Source organism: Acartia tonsa, chromosome 11 (assembly GCF_053477335.1).
Source record: "Acartia tonsa isolate MP-2025a chromosome 11, ASM5347733v1, whole genome shotgun sequence".
NCBI lineage: Eukaryota > Metazoa > Arthropoda > Copepoda > Calanoida > Acartiidae > Acartia > Acartia tonsa.
Genome location: NC_137270.1, coordinates 18,401,228 through 18,421,421, shown reverse-complemented (window position 1 = coordinate 18,421,421; position 20,194 = coordinate 18,401,228). Strand labels below are relative to the sequence as shown.

The 20,194-nt window shown below is 30.9% G+C and overlaps 1 protein-coding gene across 8 annotated transcripts in view; it reads right to left on the bottom strand.

Moving 5' to 3' along the window:
- LOC145331865 (uncharacterized) overlaps positions 1-20,194 on the bottom strand; it is a 99,694-nt gene that overhangs the window by 17,775 nt on the left and 61,725 nt on the right. For 4 of the 8 annotated variants that reach the window (XM_080176711.1, XM_080176710.1, XM_080176715.1 and 1 more), the window contains exons 20-28: positions 18,771-18,897; positions 18,371-18,464; positions 17,336-17,396; positions 9,587-9,702; positions 9,016-9,097; positions 4,828-4,889; positions 1,673-1,745; positions 1,083-1,208; positions 227-274 (exon numbers count right to left, since the gene is read on the bottom strand). In XM_080176711.1, coding sequence (XP_080032837.1) covers positions 227-274; positions 1,083-1,208; positions 1,673-1,745; positions 4,828-4,889; positions 9,016-9,097; positions 9,587-9,702; positions 17,336-17,396; positions 18,371-18,464; positions 18,771-18,897 — 789 coding nt within the window. Of the gene's footprint in view, positions 1-225; positions 275-1,082; positions 1,209-1,672; positions 1,746-4,827; positions 4,890-9,015; positions 9,098-9,586; positions 9,703-17,335; positions 17,397-18,370; positions 18,465-18,770; positions 18,898-20,194 lie in introns of all 8 variants that reach the window. The other 4 variants (XM_080176714.1, XM_080176713.1, XM_080176716.1 and 1 more) reach the window with 4 other exon arrangements.

Below are 20,194 nucleotides of genomic sequence, written 5' to 3'. Positions count from 1 at the left end.
AAAACTTAATAGGGGCATTTGCACATGACAAAACAGAGTTACCAAATTATAATTTTAAAAAAATCTCTTTATTTATCTAGTCCGGAGCTGGAGCCGTTTTTGAACGAAAATTTTAACGACTGCTCCAAAGATAAATCGCCCATAGAAAAGAATCAAGGAACTAATATAAAGTGAAATCTAAACTAAAAAATATTTTACTAAAAACTATCTTTAGTTATTATTCCTTTTGTCTTCTGAGCATGCTTCCTCGCCGACTATCTTTTCCATCTTTTACCTAATAATATTGTAAAATTATATTGATTGTAAATATAAAAGTTGTTTGTCGCAATAGAAAGTTTTCCGTAGGTATAAAGATGAAAAAATCTAAGACTAAAATCAGTTTTATTAGCCCCAAGTATCGAAGGGCCTTTCTAATGAAACTGGGTTCAATTTTATGATTTTATTTCAATATTTGTGAAAAATTTTCAGTAATAAGATGTAGAATATGAATTTTTTCTAGTTTTATTGCCGCTTCTTGTGAACATGACCTCAAAGCTTTTGGTGCTTTTTTTTATCTTGATTGGTTGGTTTATACTTGCAGTGTCTACACTTTGAACCAATAATTACACATAATATAAAGAAGGGGTAATATGGTGCTATTCTACAAGTGACCAGTGGAGGAAAGGGTAGATTTTTTCCCTATGCCTATTTCTTGGGAGGCCAAAACCTGCTACCCAAGTACCGTATATATTATAACCCAACTCGACCTAAAGTAATATACAAACCAATGTAAAAAAAACTCCCCATCCTTATTTTTAATTAATTCCAAAATATGTTTGAAGAGGGGGGGGGAGGTTGCTTATTTGTGGTATTTTACCTTTTTGAACACAGTAATAGTGTCTGACTGATTATGACGTAACAAAAAAAAATAGCCAATAAGAGGCCACTATAAATTTTACCATAGGTCAATAACGGCCTCTCATTGGCTATTTTTTTTTGTTACGTCATAATCAGTCAGACACTATTACTGTGTTCTACATTTTTCCGTGCAATGACTTATCCCCTAAAATCGCTGTTATAACTTAGTATTGATCACTACCTACCTCTTTACATTTGCCCCCCTGTGGGCTGTGTATATGCTCGTCACTGCGGCGGCTGGGTGGCTCCATGTGTCTATTGTGTGGCTCCATATGCACCTCTTTTCTAGTCGGCTGTGCATCCTGTATCTGCTGGGTAGGTCAAACAAATATTTTGTTTTGATTGGGATTTTAAGGAAAAGACAATTTATTATAAATTGACGTACATCCCAAAATATGATAAAAAATTGGTAGAAAAGTTTAGACACTGCACATTTGTAACAATGTCACATTCGTTGGCTCAAAATCTTTAGGTACTTAAAATTAGGGATAGGCCGGATATCCGGTTTGGCTGATATCTTGGGGATTTTTACTGCCGGATATCCGGTAATTTGCCGGATATCGAGCGTTAGCAAGATATAAGGCCGGAGACCGGATATCCGGTATCCGGCTAAAAAAGTATCCGGCCCAACCCTACTTAAAATAAATCTTGAATATCTGGTTCAAAATAGATTCATCTGATAGATTTGCTGTGTATCTATTAAACTGATATAAACTTGCTTTGAATATCAGACAACCAAAAAGAACTACTATTTGTTGTCAAATATATGTAATGCCTGGTGTGAGCATCGTTCTTCATCCTGACTTGGTTCATCCTTTAACATTCTATTTCTCAACCTCTTGGCCTCCCTGTGTAATAAAAAAATACATACCTCTCAATGAAGTAAAGCATGCAAGATATGCTTGATCAGTTTAGACAAATACTAAAAACGTGTTATGTGGTCACCTCATAATGAAGTGAATCATGCAAAAGAGATTTTTAATTTTAAAAATAGTATTAAACAAGTTGCTTGTACACCTCTGAGTGAAGTGAATCAGACAGTAAGCTAAAAAACCTCTTATGGAGGTAAATTAAGCAAAGAGCTAAAAAACCTCTTATGGAGGTAAATTAAGCAAAGAGCTAAAACACCTCTTATGGAAGCGAATCGAGCAAAGAGCTAAAATACCTCTTATGGAATTTAATCAAGCAGTCAGGTAAAAAAGACCTCTTACTGAAGTGAATCATGCACATAACTCAGTCAGTTTAGACAAATGTATACATACATAGAAAACATTACACCTTCATACACAAAATCTAAAATTCATGCAATAAAAAAAAAACTTTTTATTTGCAATTACAACATATAAAGTTTTTCAAATATTAGTTTTTAAGATACAATAATTTTGAATATACACTAAAGAAAAAAAAATGTTATCTTGGAAAATCTTTCATGTTTTAATTAAATAATTTTTTTAAAAGTTTAAGGAGATTTTATAATATCTGATTTTTTAAAAAAATGATTAATATTTAATATGTTATGAAGCAAAATATTTAAATTGATAAAACATCCAAATATTCAAGAATCAAATAAGGATAAACATATATATAAGCATAGGAAAAGTTTTAAAAAAATATATTAAGTGGATAGAAATTGAAAAAAAAGTATCTATGTTTGATTAAATTAATAAAACGGTGATGTAATAAATATTGTTTTCGTATAAAAACAAAAAATTATTTTTAAAAATAATCCTTCTTCATAATTTTCCCTTTAGAATCTTTTGTACACATAATTGATCTAAAAAAAAATGATACAAAGAGAGAGGTAACATTAGGCTGTTAATCACACTAGTCCCCACTAATTGTAATCTACAGAAGGGGTAATTTTAAGAATAATCCTTAGGGATGTACATTAATGTATCGGCCATTGTCTTATCCCTTTAGATACCTGACCTTTAGAGATTCATTATTTATCTATGACAATTATTTTGTTGGTTAATTTTGAGAAACACTTATCATATTTGAAGATGAATGTAATAAAGATAAAAAGAAAGATGTAGACTATGTAGTATGATATCATTTTTCTATGAAAAGATTTGATAGCAGGGAGCTGAAGGGATAAGGCAATGGCAGATAAACTGATGTACATCCTGAATGAATATACAAAATTATCCCTTATGCAGATATCAATGAGTGGTTGAAACGTTCGGACACTCAACTTAATTAACCAACCAAGCAACGACCTCAAAGTTATTGAGCCAACGAAAAAGAAAACTTTGAGGACTAGTGTAATAAATAGCCCGATGCCTCCTCCTTCCCTGGTTTGATAAATATTCTGTAGGGTGTTGTGTACTATTGCTTCTTTCTAGGGAAACTTGAAGTGTAAAATCGTAACCCAACCCCACTTTCAATTTAAGCTTTTTATTTTTAGGAGTGGGGGGGGGGGGGAGGAGGTAAATCATGGGTTTCAAAGTTTTGAGGGGGGATAGTAATCATCTTTTAAAATTTTTAGTAAAATACAATGAGGATTTTAATTTTTTTTTTGGGGGGGGGGAGGACACTCTTTTATCCCAACCTTGGACGATTGTAGTTAATTTGCATAGTCTTATTTTTTGGAGAAATATTTACGAATATGAAACACTTTGTGGAAGTTTATGCACATACTATACAGTAGTTGAGAAAAAGATCTGACGTTGCTGTATTACCATAATACACAATTACTTTTAGATAAAATCTTTAGCGATAGGACAATGGAATATAAATTTTTGTACAGAAATAAACTTAAAAATTTATGTTCTGCTTATTAAGTTCTGACACTCAAGTGTTATTGTATATTTGTTCTTTCTTCTGATTTTAAATCTTCGCTTTATGGATGTTGTCATAATTATTAAAACATAAGTCACAAAGTCATTTCAAAATCATGATTTATCTATCAAAAATCTAGTAATTCTAACATGAAATGGAGAATATAAAAATGAAAAATGTTTCACTTCAATAAAAGACAAAATGACTAAACCCATTTGACGTCATAGTTTACAGGACTGCACAATATAATTCGGTCAAAATGATAAAAAAAAAGACAATCAAGCACATTATCATTAATTAACAAAGAAAAAAAGCAAGAACATTTAAAAGTTAATGTATAATCACAAATATTTATATGACGAAACAAAATGACTATAACCTTAAAGAAAGAAATTAAAAGGAAAGATTTTCATACAAGTCTATCATTCAAATTTTTGGTACAAAGATCTATAAGTAAGGTACTTCCATAAGTTTCAATTAAAATCTAAGAAATTAAGTGCAATTGCCAATTATCACTTTACTTATTGTAGAAACATTTCCGAGCTCGGCATATTTAAATCTGTTTTGAACATTTAGTGCTTTGCAATTTTTTAGATGAGGGATCACCATATTAGGGTCAGGTTCATATTTCCAGCTGAAGAACAGGTCCTAACTTTTGTGATTTTTTTTAATAGCTAGTCGGTGCTTTTAGTAAGTACTAGATGTAAAATGATCCATAGAATTTAGATATGCAGCAATTGGTCTTTTTGTAGAACTCTTTTTTTAAGTTAATTGATTTTTTAGTTGGTACTAAAACGCAAAAAAAAAGAAAATTGCCATTATGAACAAAAATAGTAAGATCTTTAATTTGAAACCTTACTTTTGAATTCTGTTCAGTAATTATTGAAAAAGTATTTTTTGTTAAACCTGGTGATTTAATTTTTTGAACTTTGGGAGCTCGTCATGAAGGAGTTAAAGAAATCACAACAGTTAGGACATGTTCTTTAGAAATTATAAAAGACCCATGAGCGGCTGCCGAGCCACGAAAAATTTCAAAAAAGGTAAAACTGTAAGCTTCTTTTTGCTACCCTACTTATGGAAACATTCTCAATATAACTTTTTGATAGAAAAGTAGAAAACCTTGAAAAAATGAACATGCTTTCTACTAACCTTTCATATCCTTCTGCTTTTCTGACAGCATGGCTCAGTTCAGCTCCCTTTTCAGATAATACCTTTAAAACACAACCACGTTGTGGTCACACATGGTCAGGGTACACAGGGACGTCCAAGCTTTTTATTCTGAGGGGGATAAAATGAGGGGTTTCAAAGGTTTGAGGGTTATGTAATGCAATATGAATTTTTTTGGGAAGTAAAAATAGAGGTTTCAAAGTTGTAGAGGGAGTAACACCACTTTACCCCTCAACCTTGGACGTTTATGAGGGTACACACAGTAAATGTCAGTGCTTTATAAACACTTTTACAGGGTGACGCAGCCGCTATTTTTTTTATTTGTGTAGCTTGTACTATGAACTTTGTTCCATCTATAAGATAAGCTAACCGCTGAACCAATTAGCTTGTACTTTTCGGGGAGAATGCCTGTTGATCCTCTAGTAGTTTAATCTATTTTTTACCACTTCCAGAACTTATTTTTTAAATAAATAAAATATTGCGGGTAACACCCCCCCCCCCCACCTTCATTCTACTTTTGGGGAAAAACATTGTGATAAAAAAGTTATTTGGATACCGATAGCCAATTATTTGGTAATTTACCCTTAAACCAAAATATGGACCAAAGAAACTCCAACCTAAAAACCGTGTCTCAAGCTACTATTCATTTTTTAACAAAGCGGCTGCACAACCCTGTAAATTGATTTTATAAATGAGTTGCAGACATATCAGGGATCTTTGGGGATAAGACGTATATAATGAACAAATCACTCCTTTGAACACCAAAGGCTTGTTTAATGAGATATATAAGTTGGAAGGAATTTTAATGTTAGAGGGAGATTTGAAATCTGCATCAAATTTTAAGGATTTTTTATGAAATTCGTTTTTTATATAATTATTTATCTAAAAGCGGAAATACAATTTAAGTTCATAAATTTTGACCAATAGAAAAGGTGGATTGGAAACTGCCTGCGCTCTAATTTGTTGAATGATGTGCGACACTTAAGCTTCTCCTATCAGAGCGAAGATAATTTTCAATCCACTATTCACAGATGTCAAAATTAATTAACTTAAATTGTATTTCCGCTTTTAGATAAAGAATTATACAAAAAACGAATTTTATAAAAAAAATCCTTAAAATTTGATGCTGATTTCAAATCTCCCTCTAACATTAAAATTCCTTCCAACTTATATATCCTATTGTTTGACCCAATAAAGATTCTTTAATAGTAACCAAAGTTTTTAAACCAACCAATAAATGTATGCATTTTTAATATTTTGGGAACAAGTTTAATTTATATCCCAATACCCTCCAATGACGTATTGTTACTTTATTATTTTTATTCGTGTTATAAAGAAAAAGTTTTAACAAGAAAGCAGCTCATTAATAAATTGTTGGGTAATGTATAAAGGTAAACATAAAAAAATTTAGATATACAATCAGTGGCGTGCACAGTAATTCTTCTCCATGGGGGTTAAAAAATGGGAAGGGGGCACTTCACATTTCAATTTTAATGAGGCTTGGACACCCCGCTACCGCACGCCACTACATAGAATAGTTTTATAAACTAAATATATAAAAATGCCCAGTGTTCAGTATTAACGGCGTTGGAACAAAGGACCTAATGACAACGGACATATTTAACAAAAGAACTTATCAACAAAAGACCTAATTAACAAAAAAACCTAACATAATGAACAAAATAATTTCTTCTTTATGCCTAACCCCTGCGGAGGGCCAAACACTGCAGGGCCTTTACCTACTTTAAAACACTACTGTAAAAAAAAATTATGCCTTTTTAGGGATTTTGTCCTAACGCCGTTTTACCCAACTTTATCTTTAGAAATCGGTACATTTGCATAATAATAATAAAAAATCTTAGAAAAGAATGCACAGAAATTTAAAACAAATTTGATCAAAATTCCAATATAAAATATGAATAGCCAATTTGTACACAAATTTTCTAGTAGAAATTCGATAAGAAATTTGAAAAATCTCAACTGTAAGGTCAATGAATAATAATATTGATAGAAGTGCTTAAATTTTTAAAATTTACATTGATTTTAGAGGGAAGCAATTAAAAAAAAAGAAAAAAAACATTGAGTGATTTATAAATGTACAACTTTTCAAAGGTTTTAGACAAAATAAGAATTTTGAAATCATTCTTTTGTTATTGTGCAAAATCCTAAATAAATTCCTAGGCTAGCCATAAAGTTATTCCTTTATTGAAAGTTAAAGAAAACCCCATAGCGTGGACTGGTACTCAAAGTTTTTCAACGCCTATATCTTATTTATTCTTTGGGTACTTATTACTGATTTTTAATTGGGTTGTTCCATACACAGTTATGGAATCTTGACCACAACAATTTTTTCATCGAATTTTGACAAGTGAGGTATTTTTGGAAAGAGGAATATACATAGAAAACGCCTATGTAAATTAGAAAATCCGCAGAAATCAAATTTGCAAGTTATTTGCAAAAATCTGCAATGTTAATTTGCATAATTAATTTAATGCCTTAAATGACAGATTTAGAAAAAAGTCTTTTTATGAAATGTGTTTATCTATAAGTTTAGAACATACTTAAGGCAAAAAAAATTCTTTAGTGTTACTTTTTTCACCTTATATATGAAAAAAGCAGTTTCTCACATTTTATGATAAAAAAAGGTATAGAAACCAAAAATATGTTTTTTCTTGATGTAAACACATTAATTGGCATAAAATCTATCATCCTAAATGTAAAAATCAGATATAGAATCCTTTTTAGAGTCAATATAGTGCAAAAAGTAAACAAGACATTCTTTCAAAGTATGAAAATCTAAAGAAAATAGTTATTTTTGCTTTTGATATACATATCAGATAAATGTGTATAAAATTTGTGATCAAAAACTATAAAACATGTTATATGTTTTTTCAACACTGTCATTGATTAAATTGCACTTTTAGGTTTAATAATTACCAAAGTAGTGCATAAAAACTCTTTTTATGAAGTAATTAAACAAAATAAATGCCAAAAAAAAACAAACTACAAAATGGTCTACTGCATTATAAAAAACGCCTAATTGTTAATTTGAATTTATTTTGTTCAATAACTTAATAAAAAGAGATTTTATGTGCAACTTGCAAATTTGATTTCTGCGGATTTTCTAATTTACATAGGTGTTTTCTATGTATATTCCTCTTTCCAAAAATACCTCACTTGTCAAGATTGGATAAAAAAATCTTTGTGGTCGAGAGTCTATAACTGTGCATAGTAGTAGTGAAAAACTTTTCAAATAATAATCTTTATCTACATAATTGGAATAAATTTGTTTATTGTCATTGGGAATGTATATAGTTTATTGTCCATTGTCTTATGCCTTATTGCTAAAGATTCCTGGTACGAATCCTATGGCTAGCCTATGTAGAGAACAGTAGCTTTCGCAAAATTCCATAAAGTTGTAAGTAAGATTCCAGTAAAATGCGATTATTAGGTCAAACTGTTTTAAATATGCTTTTAATTATACTATGCGTTTGGTCAAAATTTAAAACATTAATACTTAATAAGCGCATATGAATGGAAGCTTGCATACAATTTTACGGAATATTGTGAAAGCTACTATTCCCTTTAATAGAATTTTAATGATATACTAATGTTTAATAGTTATTTCTCGCATCGTATTATAAACGGATTTCCGCGGACATAGAATGTACAATTATGAGATTAAAACTAGTTTTTTAAGCTCCAAGGTGCCGAAGGCCCCGGCTAAAAAAACTGGTTTTAATCTTATGATTGTACATTTTTATATTCGTAGAAAGCTGGATATAATTCGATGCTAGACATAGTTTTTTCGTATGGATGAGAACCGGTTCCTATCCACCGGATTCGAAAGAATACGAGAAATATTTTTAAATAGTTTGCTTCAATAACTAGTAGTTTTCAGAATCCTTATTAATAATCAACAAGTTTATTTCCAGTAAGGCTTCGAAACCGATTAATGTCCGTTGGACCAAACCAGTTTTCATCCATACTGAAAAATCATGTGTAGCATTGTATTACAGACAATTTTAAACGAATATTAAAATTTAAAAAAATAAAATTAATACCAGTTTTGTTTGCTAGGGTCTTTGGCCCCTTGGTATAATCTTATATCTTTTTTTTAATATCCGCGGAAATTGTCGATAATACGATGCGAAAAATAACTGTTCTTACCTTTTGTAGTTTAGAATGAGCATCTCTTAGTTGTTTAAATTCTTCCTCTCGTGAACTCAGCTGTCTACTCATAGCTGCTAACCTTTAGATTAATATATTTATAATTAGTCACTTTGTCTTTTTGTCAAGGCTCTTCAAATTCTTCCTTAGTGACCTTAGCTGTTATAGCTTATACAACCAATAAAACAACTTGTATGTTTTTTTTTAAATTACGTGACATTAGGAAATTTAAAAGAACTCAGCTAAAAAATATGGATAATCTATCAAGAATATTTTACACAATGACATCTTATTTTGGTGTATCGCTGAACCAAAGCTCGCTTATGTTGTTTACTCGGCCAAATATCCAACCAACCCTTTTCCTACACGACCTTTATCTGAATGACCTTAATGTTGCTTTTCAATACTATATATGCATATATAATATATATTGCACAACTGAGAGAGAAGTAGTAGAAACCATTTCAAGGTATTTAGTTATGACGTGGTCATAATCATAGGCCGGGATTTGAACCAGCCACCTAACCACGAAAAAAAAATCGATCGAGGTTCAGTAAATAATAAAACTAACCTTTTAGAATATTCTACTTGATCAGGCTTATTATTTTGATTTGGCTGAACCTGGTTGCAGACCATCCGCTGGTGTTCTTCGCGCCTCAAGCTTCGAGGTTCCCATACCACAGGGCTCTAGAAATAGCAAGGATGACAACAGCCACAAAAGCGAAGCTAATTAACCAGACACAAAATTCCTGACCACAATCCTATTACAAACTAACACATGAATCCTAACATATAATACAATCATAGCCTCATAGGGATCTTAAAGGATAAGACTATGGACGATAAATAAAATCCAAATGCTGATACCAAATAACCATTTATGTACATTAGAATTATTGGCTGAAAAGGTTTAACACTACTAGTTTGAATCTACTGCAGTTCACGGTAAAATATTGCTGGTAACGCAATTTTCCAATAATCTATGAATTTTAAAGGCTGCTAGCTGCCAAACGGCTAAACGTAAAGATCATACCCGCACACTGCAGTAGATCCAAACTTTGGATACAATAGATATTTATAGTCCAATTTTCCCTTTCTCCCTGATATATATTCAGGTATTAAACTACGGAATAAAATTAATAACCACCCCCCCCCCCCTTACAAACACTCTCTTATAAAACCAACTACTTACAACCAACAAATTTTAGTGCTTTGATGTTTTCCTATACACAGGTAAAACTATAAAGTCTCAAGGTTTTATAAACTTTAAAAAGTGTGCCATAGTTTCCACACAAGTGTCATACTTGCATAGCTTATATTAACGTTTTCTCATTTGTTGGCTTAAAAATTACATTGATTTTTATCGGTTTCCAAGCTTTCGATCATTTTTTAAAATCTTGAGAATAGGTTTTTTTTAAAATCATCATTAGGAGTTTACATCAATATATAGTCCATTACCCTATCCCTAGAGATCCATAATAATAATAATACTGTCAGATTGAATAATTTGCACAAAAATTTCCCAACTACTTAAAACAGAATTTCATTCATAAGCGGAATTGATATTTCACCACTGTACTGTAATATAATATGTATTATTCAAACTTTTACCTCTGAATAAACGTTCATAGTGAATAAACAAGAAATATGAAACATCCATGAAAGCGAAGCTTAATAACGCAATTTAATATGAGCTGCCCTTAATGATTTAGCACAATTTTATCACAACTTTTCATTCATATTTTATCATTTATAAACCAAAACTTATTATCGAGGAATGAGGAGACATTGGACTGTAAATTATACTGGTAACCATTAATTTTATAAACTTATTCTTCATTTATTGGCTGAATAACTTTGGGGTAATTTATCAAATTTGATTAGGCTATACAAACTAGGAATACCCAAATTACATAAAATATCAGTTTTTATTTGTATGAATTTCATGAAAGGAAATTAAATTTTTCATTTTTTACATTCATTCATTTTTGTGAAAAGTGCAAGTTGTTAAATAGTTCTAAAAACTATTGCAAAGTACATGCCAGAGCAATACACCTGAATTCACTACAGAGATTAGCTCTACCTGTCATATCAACAAAAAATATTATTATAGCAAAAAAGACTTGTGGCTTTCGACTTTTTTTTCAAATTCTACGTTCTTTTTTAATTAAGCGATTTTTCACACATTGCATCTGTACCACAAACGAACTTGTGTAATAAAAATAACGTTTTTTGCTGCTTTTAAAAGAGGCATTATTATATTCTTTTTTTATCCTGTCTACAATGTAAAATTTAGAAGGCTGCGGCTGACGAATCCTGACACAGGTAGACGCAACCAATTTTCTCCAGATCTGCTTATTAAGATTTATGTATCCTTGCAGGGATCTAAAAGGATAAGACAATGGGCGATAAATTAATGTACATCCCCAATGATGATACGCAAAATTACCCCTTCTGTAGATTCAAATTAGTGGTTGAAATGTTTGGACACGTATCTAACCTATCAAAATTCGATAAAGGTTGCAAAAGATGTTAAGCAATGGAATAAAAAAATGTTATTCTGAAACTTTGGGGGACTAGTGTAAGTCCTCTACTTTCCTGGTATCCTTACCTCTCTCTCTCTCATAAAAATTATAATAACATAATGCAGCTATACTTTTTGTCTTGGAACAAATTGGAAAGAAAAATATAAGATCAGAGAAGGTTAAGAATCTTAAGGGATAAGACAATATACATATAATTATGACAAACAAACTTTTTCATTCTGTATATTCAAATATTTCAATAATAGTATTACAGTTTTTCATTTAATAATTCGTGGAAAATTGTCTGTAATATGATGCTATACATGATTTTCAGTTTGACTGAGAACCGGTTCTAATCCAGACAGACATCGTTCTACTTTGTATTATAGATGTGTTCATTTTCGTCTGAATGAATGTATGTTCTATTGAGCTTGGCTCTTATGGAAGTTATAACCCTTGTTTCATATTTGACCTAGACAATGGATATATTATTACTTTGATCCTATACCAGATTTTAATCTTCTCTAATAAAGTGAATCTTGTTGCTGGCTAAAAATTCGATCCTCCCATCTTCTACTTTAACCCATCCTACTGAATGTAAGAACTGACCATATTAGCAGCCTAAATTGACGATTATTTTTTCCCTGGCATAATATCCACATATATTCTACATCCATTATCTAGACGGACAAGAAAGCTTGCAATATGAAAGATTACTATTACTAAAGTAATTAAGTAGTTCATAAAGATTAAGGTATTAAAATCCAGGTAGGGAAGGATTATTGGACTGGTCATTACACTAGTCCTCAAAGTTTTATGATAATTTTTTTTATTCGTTGGCTTTACAACTTGTATTAAAGAAGGGGTATCAACTTTTTTGCTTTTTATTTAAGATAGCTAGCCGGTTCTTTCAGTAAGTAGTAGATGTAAAATTTTTCATAGAATTCAGATATGAAATCGGTTTTTTTGTAGACCTCTTATTTTTTAAGTAATTTAAGTTTTTTTGAAAAATAATTCAGTCGGTTTTAAGGTACTAAAACGCAACAAAATAAAAGAAGAAAATGGCCAGTATGAACAAAAATAGTAAGATCTTTAATTTGACACCTTACTTTTAAAATTCTGTTAAGTAATTATTGAAAAAATCTATTTTGTTAACATCGGATTAATCAAAACTTTGAAATTAAAAATATCCTCTCACAGGCATAAAAAGTATGTGTTCATATATACTTTTAGAATGAGAAAAAAAATACGAATTCATTCTAAGCAAAATTGAAAAACTTTTATAAAACTAAAATAAAAAACATAAGTTTATTTTAAGAATCATAATTTTCGGCTTTAAAGGGTTAGCTTGAATAAAACCTGAACAAAACCTAAACAAAAGACAATGCAATGTAGCAGATATTTTTTAAACACAAGAAACAATAATGTATTTTTAACTGCATTGCACATTGGGGCATATCAGCCAAAAAGGGGATTTAATTATTTAGAGCCCGAATTTCGTGTTCAAAATGTCAAATTAGAATGTTTGAGGTCAGGGAATGCATTTCTCAACTTATCAGAGCAATACGAAAATTTTTCAGTAGCGCAGCTACTCTATCACTAGCTTTTTGGGCCCTTTAAAGTGTATCTATGTCAATTGTAGTCCGATTTTAGTGTTCAAAGTGTCAAATTAGGGGTTGTTGGGGCCTTGGAATTCATTTCGGTAGAAGGGGAGGGGATGGTGTAAAGGGGGTGGATGGGAAATCTTTATTTTAGTCAGCTACAAGTTTGTTCAGTGATGATAAATCCATTATAAGTGTAGGCATGATTGACATAAATTTTTTATAAACTAATATCTATATTTATAATGAAATTATGATTCTTGTTTACTGTTTGTGTATATTAAACCTTAACGGTTAGGGGGAGGGGGTCATTTCCCCCTCCCCCCCCTCCTCCCCTCCATTTTTTTCTATCATATTTTCTGTGTGTGAAAGATAGAGGGCTATAAATGAGTGACTTCTTAACTATGGCTATGCCACATAACTGAGAGTTGGAATTTTTTGAATATCTCCAGCCTGGCGGGCACTGCATGCCAGCAAACCTGACAGGTTCATCCAGATAAAAAGCAAAACATTTTTTCTGACTTAAACAAAGCCTTTTATCTTACTAAAATATCATCTAGTAGTAAACCCTTATGTAAAATATAAGTATTCAAAGTTAATTTTAGGTTCCAGGTATGATCTTGAAGGTCCTGATCCTCCAGGTCTCTAGAAATCTTTAAAAGCCTCCTGTGACCGCAATTTTTGCCTTAGAGACTTCAAATTTTAAATTTGGGTTTTCATGTATGTCTATATAACGTATTAAAATTTCCTAAAGATCCGCCGCCGTTTTCCCGCCACCCGCCGACTGCGGCAGCTGCCAGCTGCCAAGTACAGCTGTGGCCACCAAAATTTATGTTTTGAGATTTATAATATAAAATTTATATAAAGATAAACATTTTCTGAAAAAATTGTATTTGTAGCTTCAAAAAAAAGAAAATAACAGCTATTTGAAATTTTTAAGTAAAAAAGGACCTAAAAACAAAGGTTGTTGAATAAAAGAGCGAAGTAAGCGAAAATTGACTTTGAATCACTTATAGTCGGAAATTCATTATCATTCAGGGGACCTGCAAAAAGAACCCCCTCCCCCCGACCGATAAATGTGCGACAAGGGGCCCAACTGTTAAGGGTTAATTAACAAACAGGGATCTAAGGGACAAAACAATGACCGATTAATATATGTATCATTGTATATTTTATATACCTACATAATATTGATACATCAAATTATATTACGAAATTGATTTCTGTAGATGACAATTAGTGATTAAAATATTTCAACACTCTACTTAATGAACCAAGCAATAAAAAATCAATAAAACTTCCTAAAGTTTTTAGGCCAAAACATATTAAAATATTATTTTAAAACTTTGGGGACTAGTGTAATAAACAGCCCAATGTCCCCTCCCTTCCTAAATAAAACTGCAGATTTTAAAATGAAGACAGAGTAATTACATAATTTAAAAACAAAGCATTACCAATAGACAGACACATAACACTACTTGCTAATTCAAATTTTTATTAATTATAGGAAGACCACGTTATTTGGATATTAACTTAACCTTTGGGACATTTGGCTGTTCATAACACTAGTCGCCAAAGATTTACAGTTGTGTGTTAAAATGTTTTGACTACTAATTTTTATCTACACAAGCAGTAATTTTGTGTTTTATAATTGGGAATGTACATCAATTATATTGACCTTTGTCTTATCCCTTTAGATCATTGATAATGGTAATAATCCTTAGAAACGATTATTTAGTTACATTAAAACTTCGAACATAAAGAGGTGTTGATTTAGGCTTAGCCCCTCTCCACCATTTAGTGCAATAGAACTTACAAATATTCATTATTATCATTAGTTCAAAGTCTGAATAAATAAAGTCTGTCACAATCAGATATCTATCCATCTATCTAGTGTGGTAAATTGCAAAATCCATCTATCTATTCATTTATATATCAATCTATCTATCCATCTATCTATCCATCTATTTATCCATCTATCAATCCATCTATCTATCCATCTATCCATCATCCAACTATCTATCTATCTCAACCTCTAAGGAAAACAATAAGGATGATACAATTCATAAGTAACGAAGCACAAAAAATCTACTGTGATAAATTGCGAATATGGACAATTAAAGAGCAAATGCTTAAATTTAATAGTAAATTACATACTGAATAGCTTTTACAGTGTTTCCAATTTATCTAAACACTCTAAAATAATAGACATAATATACGTGGATATTATAATTGGGTAAATTTTGTTGTCAATTTAGGTTGCTAATTTAGTCCTTATTTATTGGTCAGTTCTTACGTCCAGTATGAGGGGAAAGGATATTGTTATATTAGCATGCTGGAAAGACCATTTCATTTTAGTTGGAGAAAATATGGTGGAACATGCAAGTAATTATATATCCCTTTTTAAGATTCTAATTTCGGGTTCTTACAATATTGACAGGAAGAATTATCTAAGAAATTAGCGCAGCAATATCAAACTTGAAAAAACCCATATACTTTAGAGGTAAAATAAAACAGGGATTTAATGAAATAAAACAACTATGTTCTTAAATTTTGACTTTAAAAGCGCCTTTAAAAGCATTTTCTTACAAAGTTTTTGTGCACCCACCTTCAGAAAACAGGCTAAAAACCCCTACGGGGGCGCGGGGGGGGTAAATGAAACCAGTACTGGCGATTATAATATGTCTTTTGGTAATCAAATATCGCTTTTTTAGCCGGTGGCACCCGGTGAAAACATGTTTCCTGATACTGTCTACTTAAATGTTGATTTTAAAACAAACAAAAATAAACTAAAATCTTGACTTTAACTAGAATTATTTAGGACTAATATCTTCAATTTGTGCTTTTTTCTTTTATATTCTCAATATACATGTAATGCATGACTCAACAAAAGTTATTTTGTCTAATTACGTTGATTCTAAGAGATTTTATAATACTTTTAAAATTGTTGGTGAAACACACAAAATATGCCTTTTTCTGTAAGACATTTTTTGCATTTCTTAACTTCCAGGCATTAGAAAGCTTACTTAAAAAGCGTAATTTTACGATTCCTTTGAAATCTGATGTAATATGGATATAATAATACTCATAGAATGATTAAAACTTGATTTGGGGGTGGTGAATAAAATCCCCTGGTTGCCCGTATGTGCATTGTTTTGAAGTTTATAAACAGACTGATGCATATTTGTTCATAATTTTTCATTCTTTACATGTTCTGTAATATCACTATATTTATTGTAGTATCTATTGCATGTATTGTATGAACGTTCTCCTTTTTTTTTGGCAATTCTATTGGTTAACTTTATAGGTTAAGCTTCGCGATTCGTCAATTTTCGCGATTTGTGATTGGCTAGTTTAGTAGTTACAATTCTTAAAATAAACTTTTTATTTTTTTTATTTTTTATTAAAATTTTTTTAAACTTTTTCAATTTCGCTTAGAATGGATTCGTAATATTTTTCTGATTCTAAAGGTATATATGAACCCATGTTTTTTATGTCTGTTTGAGAAAATATTTAGGTCTAAAGTTTTTATAAAACTGAGGTTAAAAAAATAGAGTTTTTCAATAATTACTCAACAGAATTTTAAAAGCAAGGTGTCAAATTAAAGATCTTACTATTTTTGTTCATACTGGCCATTTTCTTCTTTTATTTTGTTGCGTTTTAGTACCTTAAAACCGACTGAATTATTTTTCAAAAAAACTTAAATTACTTAAAAAATAAGAGGTCTACAAAAAAACCGATTGCATATCTGAATTCTATGAAAAATTTTACATCTACTACTTACTGAAAGAACCGGCTAGCTATCTTAAATAAAAAGCAAAAAAGTTGATACACCTTCTTTAGATTTTTTGGTTCATTAAGTTAAGTGTCCAAAAGTTTCAACCATTAATTGTAATCTAGAATAGATGTTATTTGTGTATCATTATCGGAGAAGTACATCAATGTATTCTTTAGATCCCTCATTAAAATGAATGGCGTGCACATGATTACACTATATACTTCTAAATATAAATAAACAAGGTTTTGTATAATGAACGATTGATAAATCTCGCTGTTTTTATTACCTTGTAATCTTTAAGAAAAGAAAGGTTTGTAGATTAATTCAATTGTAATTGTCCTCTCCGTCTCCAATTTTTAAAACTGAAAGCCAAAATTTTGGTAACCCCCCCTCCATAAATTAGTTATTTTTTCTACCTTTGCTCTATTGGTTGGGGCTGCATGGCGTCTGTGATCAGCTGATGGAGCCCGTTGTACCCTGAAACAAAAATATACATTTTTTCAAAAAAAAGTAACTGTATGTCTATATGTCTGTCTGTAACGAAGGATATCACCAATCTCTGGTCAATCTGGTTCTATTTTTCATTGAAGATTATCTGGTCCAGGGAAGGTTTATAACTATTTTTTTTTGGGAGGGTACCACAACCTATGAGAAGTTATCTCTTAAAAATACCTTTTAATACTTTTTTAATATCTCTCTCCATCTCTCTCTCTCTCTCTCTCTCTCTCTCTCTCTCTCTCTCTCTCTCTCTCTCTCTCTCTCTCTCTCTCTCTCTTCCATTTCTCTCTCTATATATATGTACATATTTTTCTCTTTTCTATATTTTATATTTGAATGAATGAAAAAAATGTATGCATAATTGCAAAAGAGGATGTAATTATAATTTAATCTCATTCATTTTAAATTATAAAATTGTTATAAAATAAAAATAATGTGTTATGATAATATTTACCGAAGTTCTAAATTAGTTTCTAAACTTTTTACTCATTACTTTATATTTAATATATTTCATGAGAAAACATTACATAAGAGTATAGTTTCAATAACTATTGAATTTTAAAAGTACACCTTTTTAGGTAAGCCTAAAATAGCTACCATATTGGTTTTATGCTTTATATGATTCTTGGGTATTCTTCTGCCTCACTAGACATTCGCTGAAGTCCTAGTTGAAGTGGCACAGCCGCTTGTATTCTTGTAGAATACATTGGTAAAATATCAAAAAGATCAAGAGAAACATTATGCCATAATTGATTCCTTTAGAAGGTTATAGAGCAGATGTGCGGTGATGATAAAAAGGGAAGAAGGAAAGAATAATAAAATTAAATGAACTATGTTCCCTTTAGCATAATTGATAGACCAATGAAGTTTACAACATATTGATATAAAACGTCCACCCCAATCGTACATACGTACATTTGGTCTTATAGAGTAGCTGTGCTACTAAACAATACCTGAATTGACTGATAGCCCCTCGTATCTCTGATTTTATATCTCGAGTTTCTTCTTCGGGACTCTCTACTGAACCAACTCTATCACCAATTTTACCTAAATAGATGGAAATAAATAGATAGATAGATAAATAGATAGATAGATAGATAGACGGACAATGTATCTAAAATTCACATTTCTGGATGTCTTGGATTTTGGGTACTGTAACCTATTCAACTTTTTTTTTAGCTCCGAGTGGCTAAAACCTGGACTAACAAAACTAGTATTAATTATTTTATTATTCGTGAAAATCGCTTTTTATAAGATGATATATATTATTTTACAATATGGCTAAGAACGGTTTTAATCCATTAAATATTAATCGGCTTTGAAGCCACATTGAAAAAATATTTAAATTCATACCTGCATCTTTAGCTATCTTATTTTTGGTAGAATCTGTAAGCTTGCTATCCAGGCTCTTGCTATCTGGATCCAGAGATTTGGATTTGGATCTCACAAGTTCAGAGGTCTCTCTGGGACTGTTGTCCGTCTAAAAATTAATATATTTATTACCCTAGATGAATTCAATTAGAAATTCAACTATCTATTGTGAATTCATCCCATTCTTACCATAATTTGTACATCTTCAATTTTGTTGTCGGATTGTTCATACAATGTGTTTTTCTTGGTCTAAGTAATTTCTTGTTTATCTCTACAACTTAGTTTTGTTGTATATGCAACACATAGGCTATATAATAACTCTGTTCATTAAAATTATAATGAAGATTCATGTAACAATGAGGTATGAACTTGAAAATATTTCAAAGATTTAAACACGCATTACAAATAAATATGTGATATATGTACGTGGATAAATTGATCTGGGAAAAGTTTGCTCATCCAGTCGAAGAGGAGGGGATGGGGTATAGGTAGTTGAAGGTGGTATGATTATATTAGCCAGCTGCGAGCATTCCTTTGTTGGAGTACATACATGAAAATCTTGTGCAACATCCACGTAACAATATATCGATTTATATCGATAATGATTTATATGTACTGTTCCTTCAAACTTAAACATACATTATCTCAAGGATAAGAATTTTTTCTTGATAAAAAATATTAAATTTATGAATTTTTGGATAATTAGATTTTTATTTCACCAGGTTGGTTGACACAACCCAATCTGTCCCGATTTTGTATCACTTTTGAAAAGTGCGATTCCTGTGACGTCATATAAAAAGGGAAGGGGGAAGAAAATCTCTTCCCTTTTCCCCCATCTCTTTTGAAGAGATTTTCTTCCCCCCTTCCCTTTTTCTTTCCCGAAACGTATATGACGTAACTGGAATCGCACTTTTAAAAGTGATACAAAATCGGGACAGATTTGGTTGTGTCGATTGGTTCAGTAACTAGCTTTATATCTACAAACGGATAACCGTCTACTTTGTATTTTATATTTGAACATTTGATAGTCAAACGTTTTGTCAAAGTCAAGCTGTACTATATAATCAGCATGTTGTTTTGTTAATAACAGGTAAGGAGGGGACAAACATTTTTTCTTATTCTTTGGTTTAACAGCTTTGGGGACTTTTCTTGAATTTTTATTGGTTGCTTCATTGATATGAGTGTCCAAACGTTTTAACCACTAATTGTAATCTAAAGAAGGGATAATTTTGTGTATCATCATCAGAAATATAAATCAATTTATTAGCCATTGTCTTATCCCTTTACATCCCTAATAATTATCCTTCTAACATGCATGTGTGTGTCCTAGAAAGATATTGCATATTGCATACCATACACACAAGTTTCAAATACTTCAAATTTATCATTCAACAAACCTAAGTTTA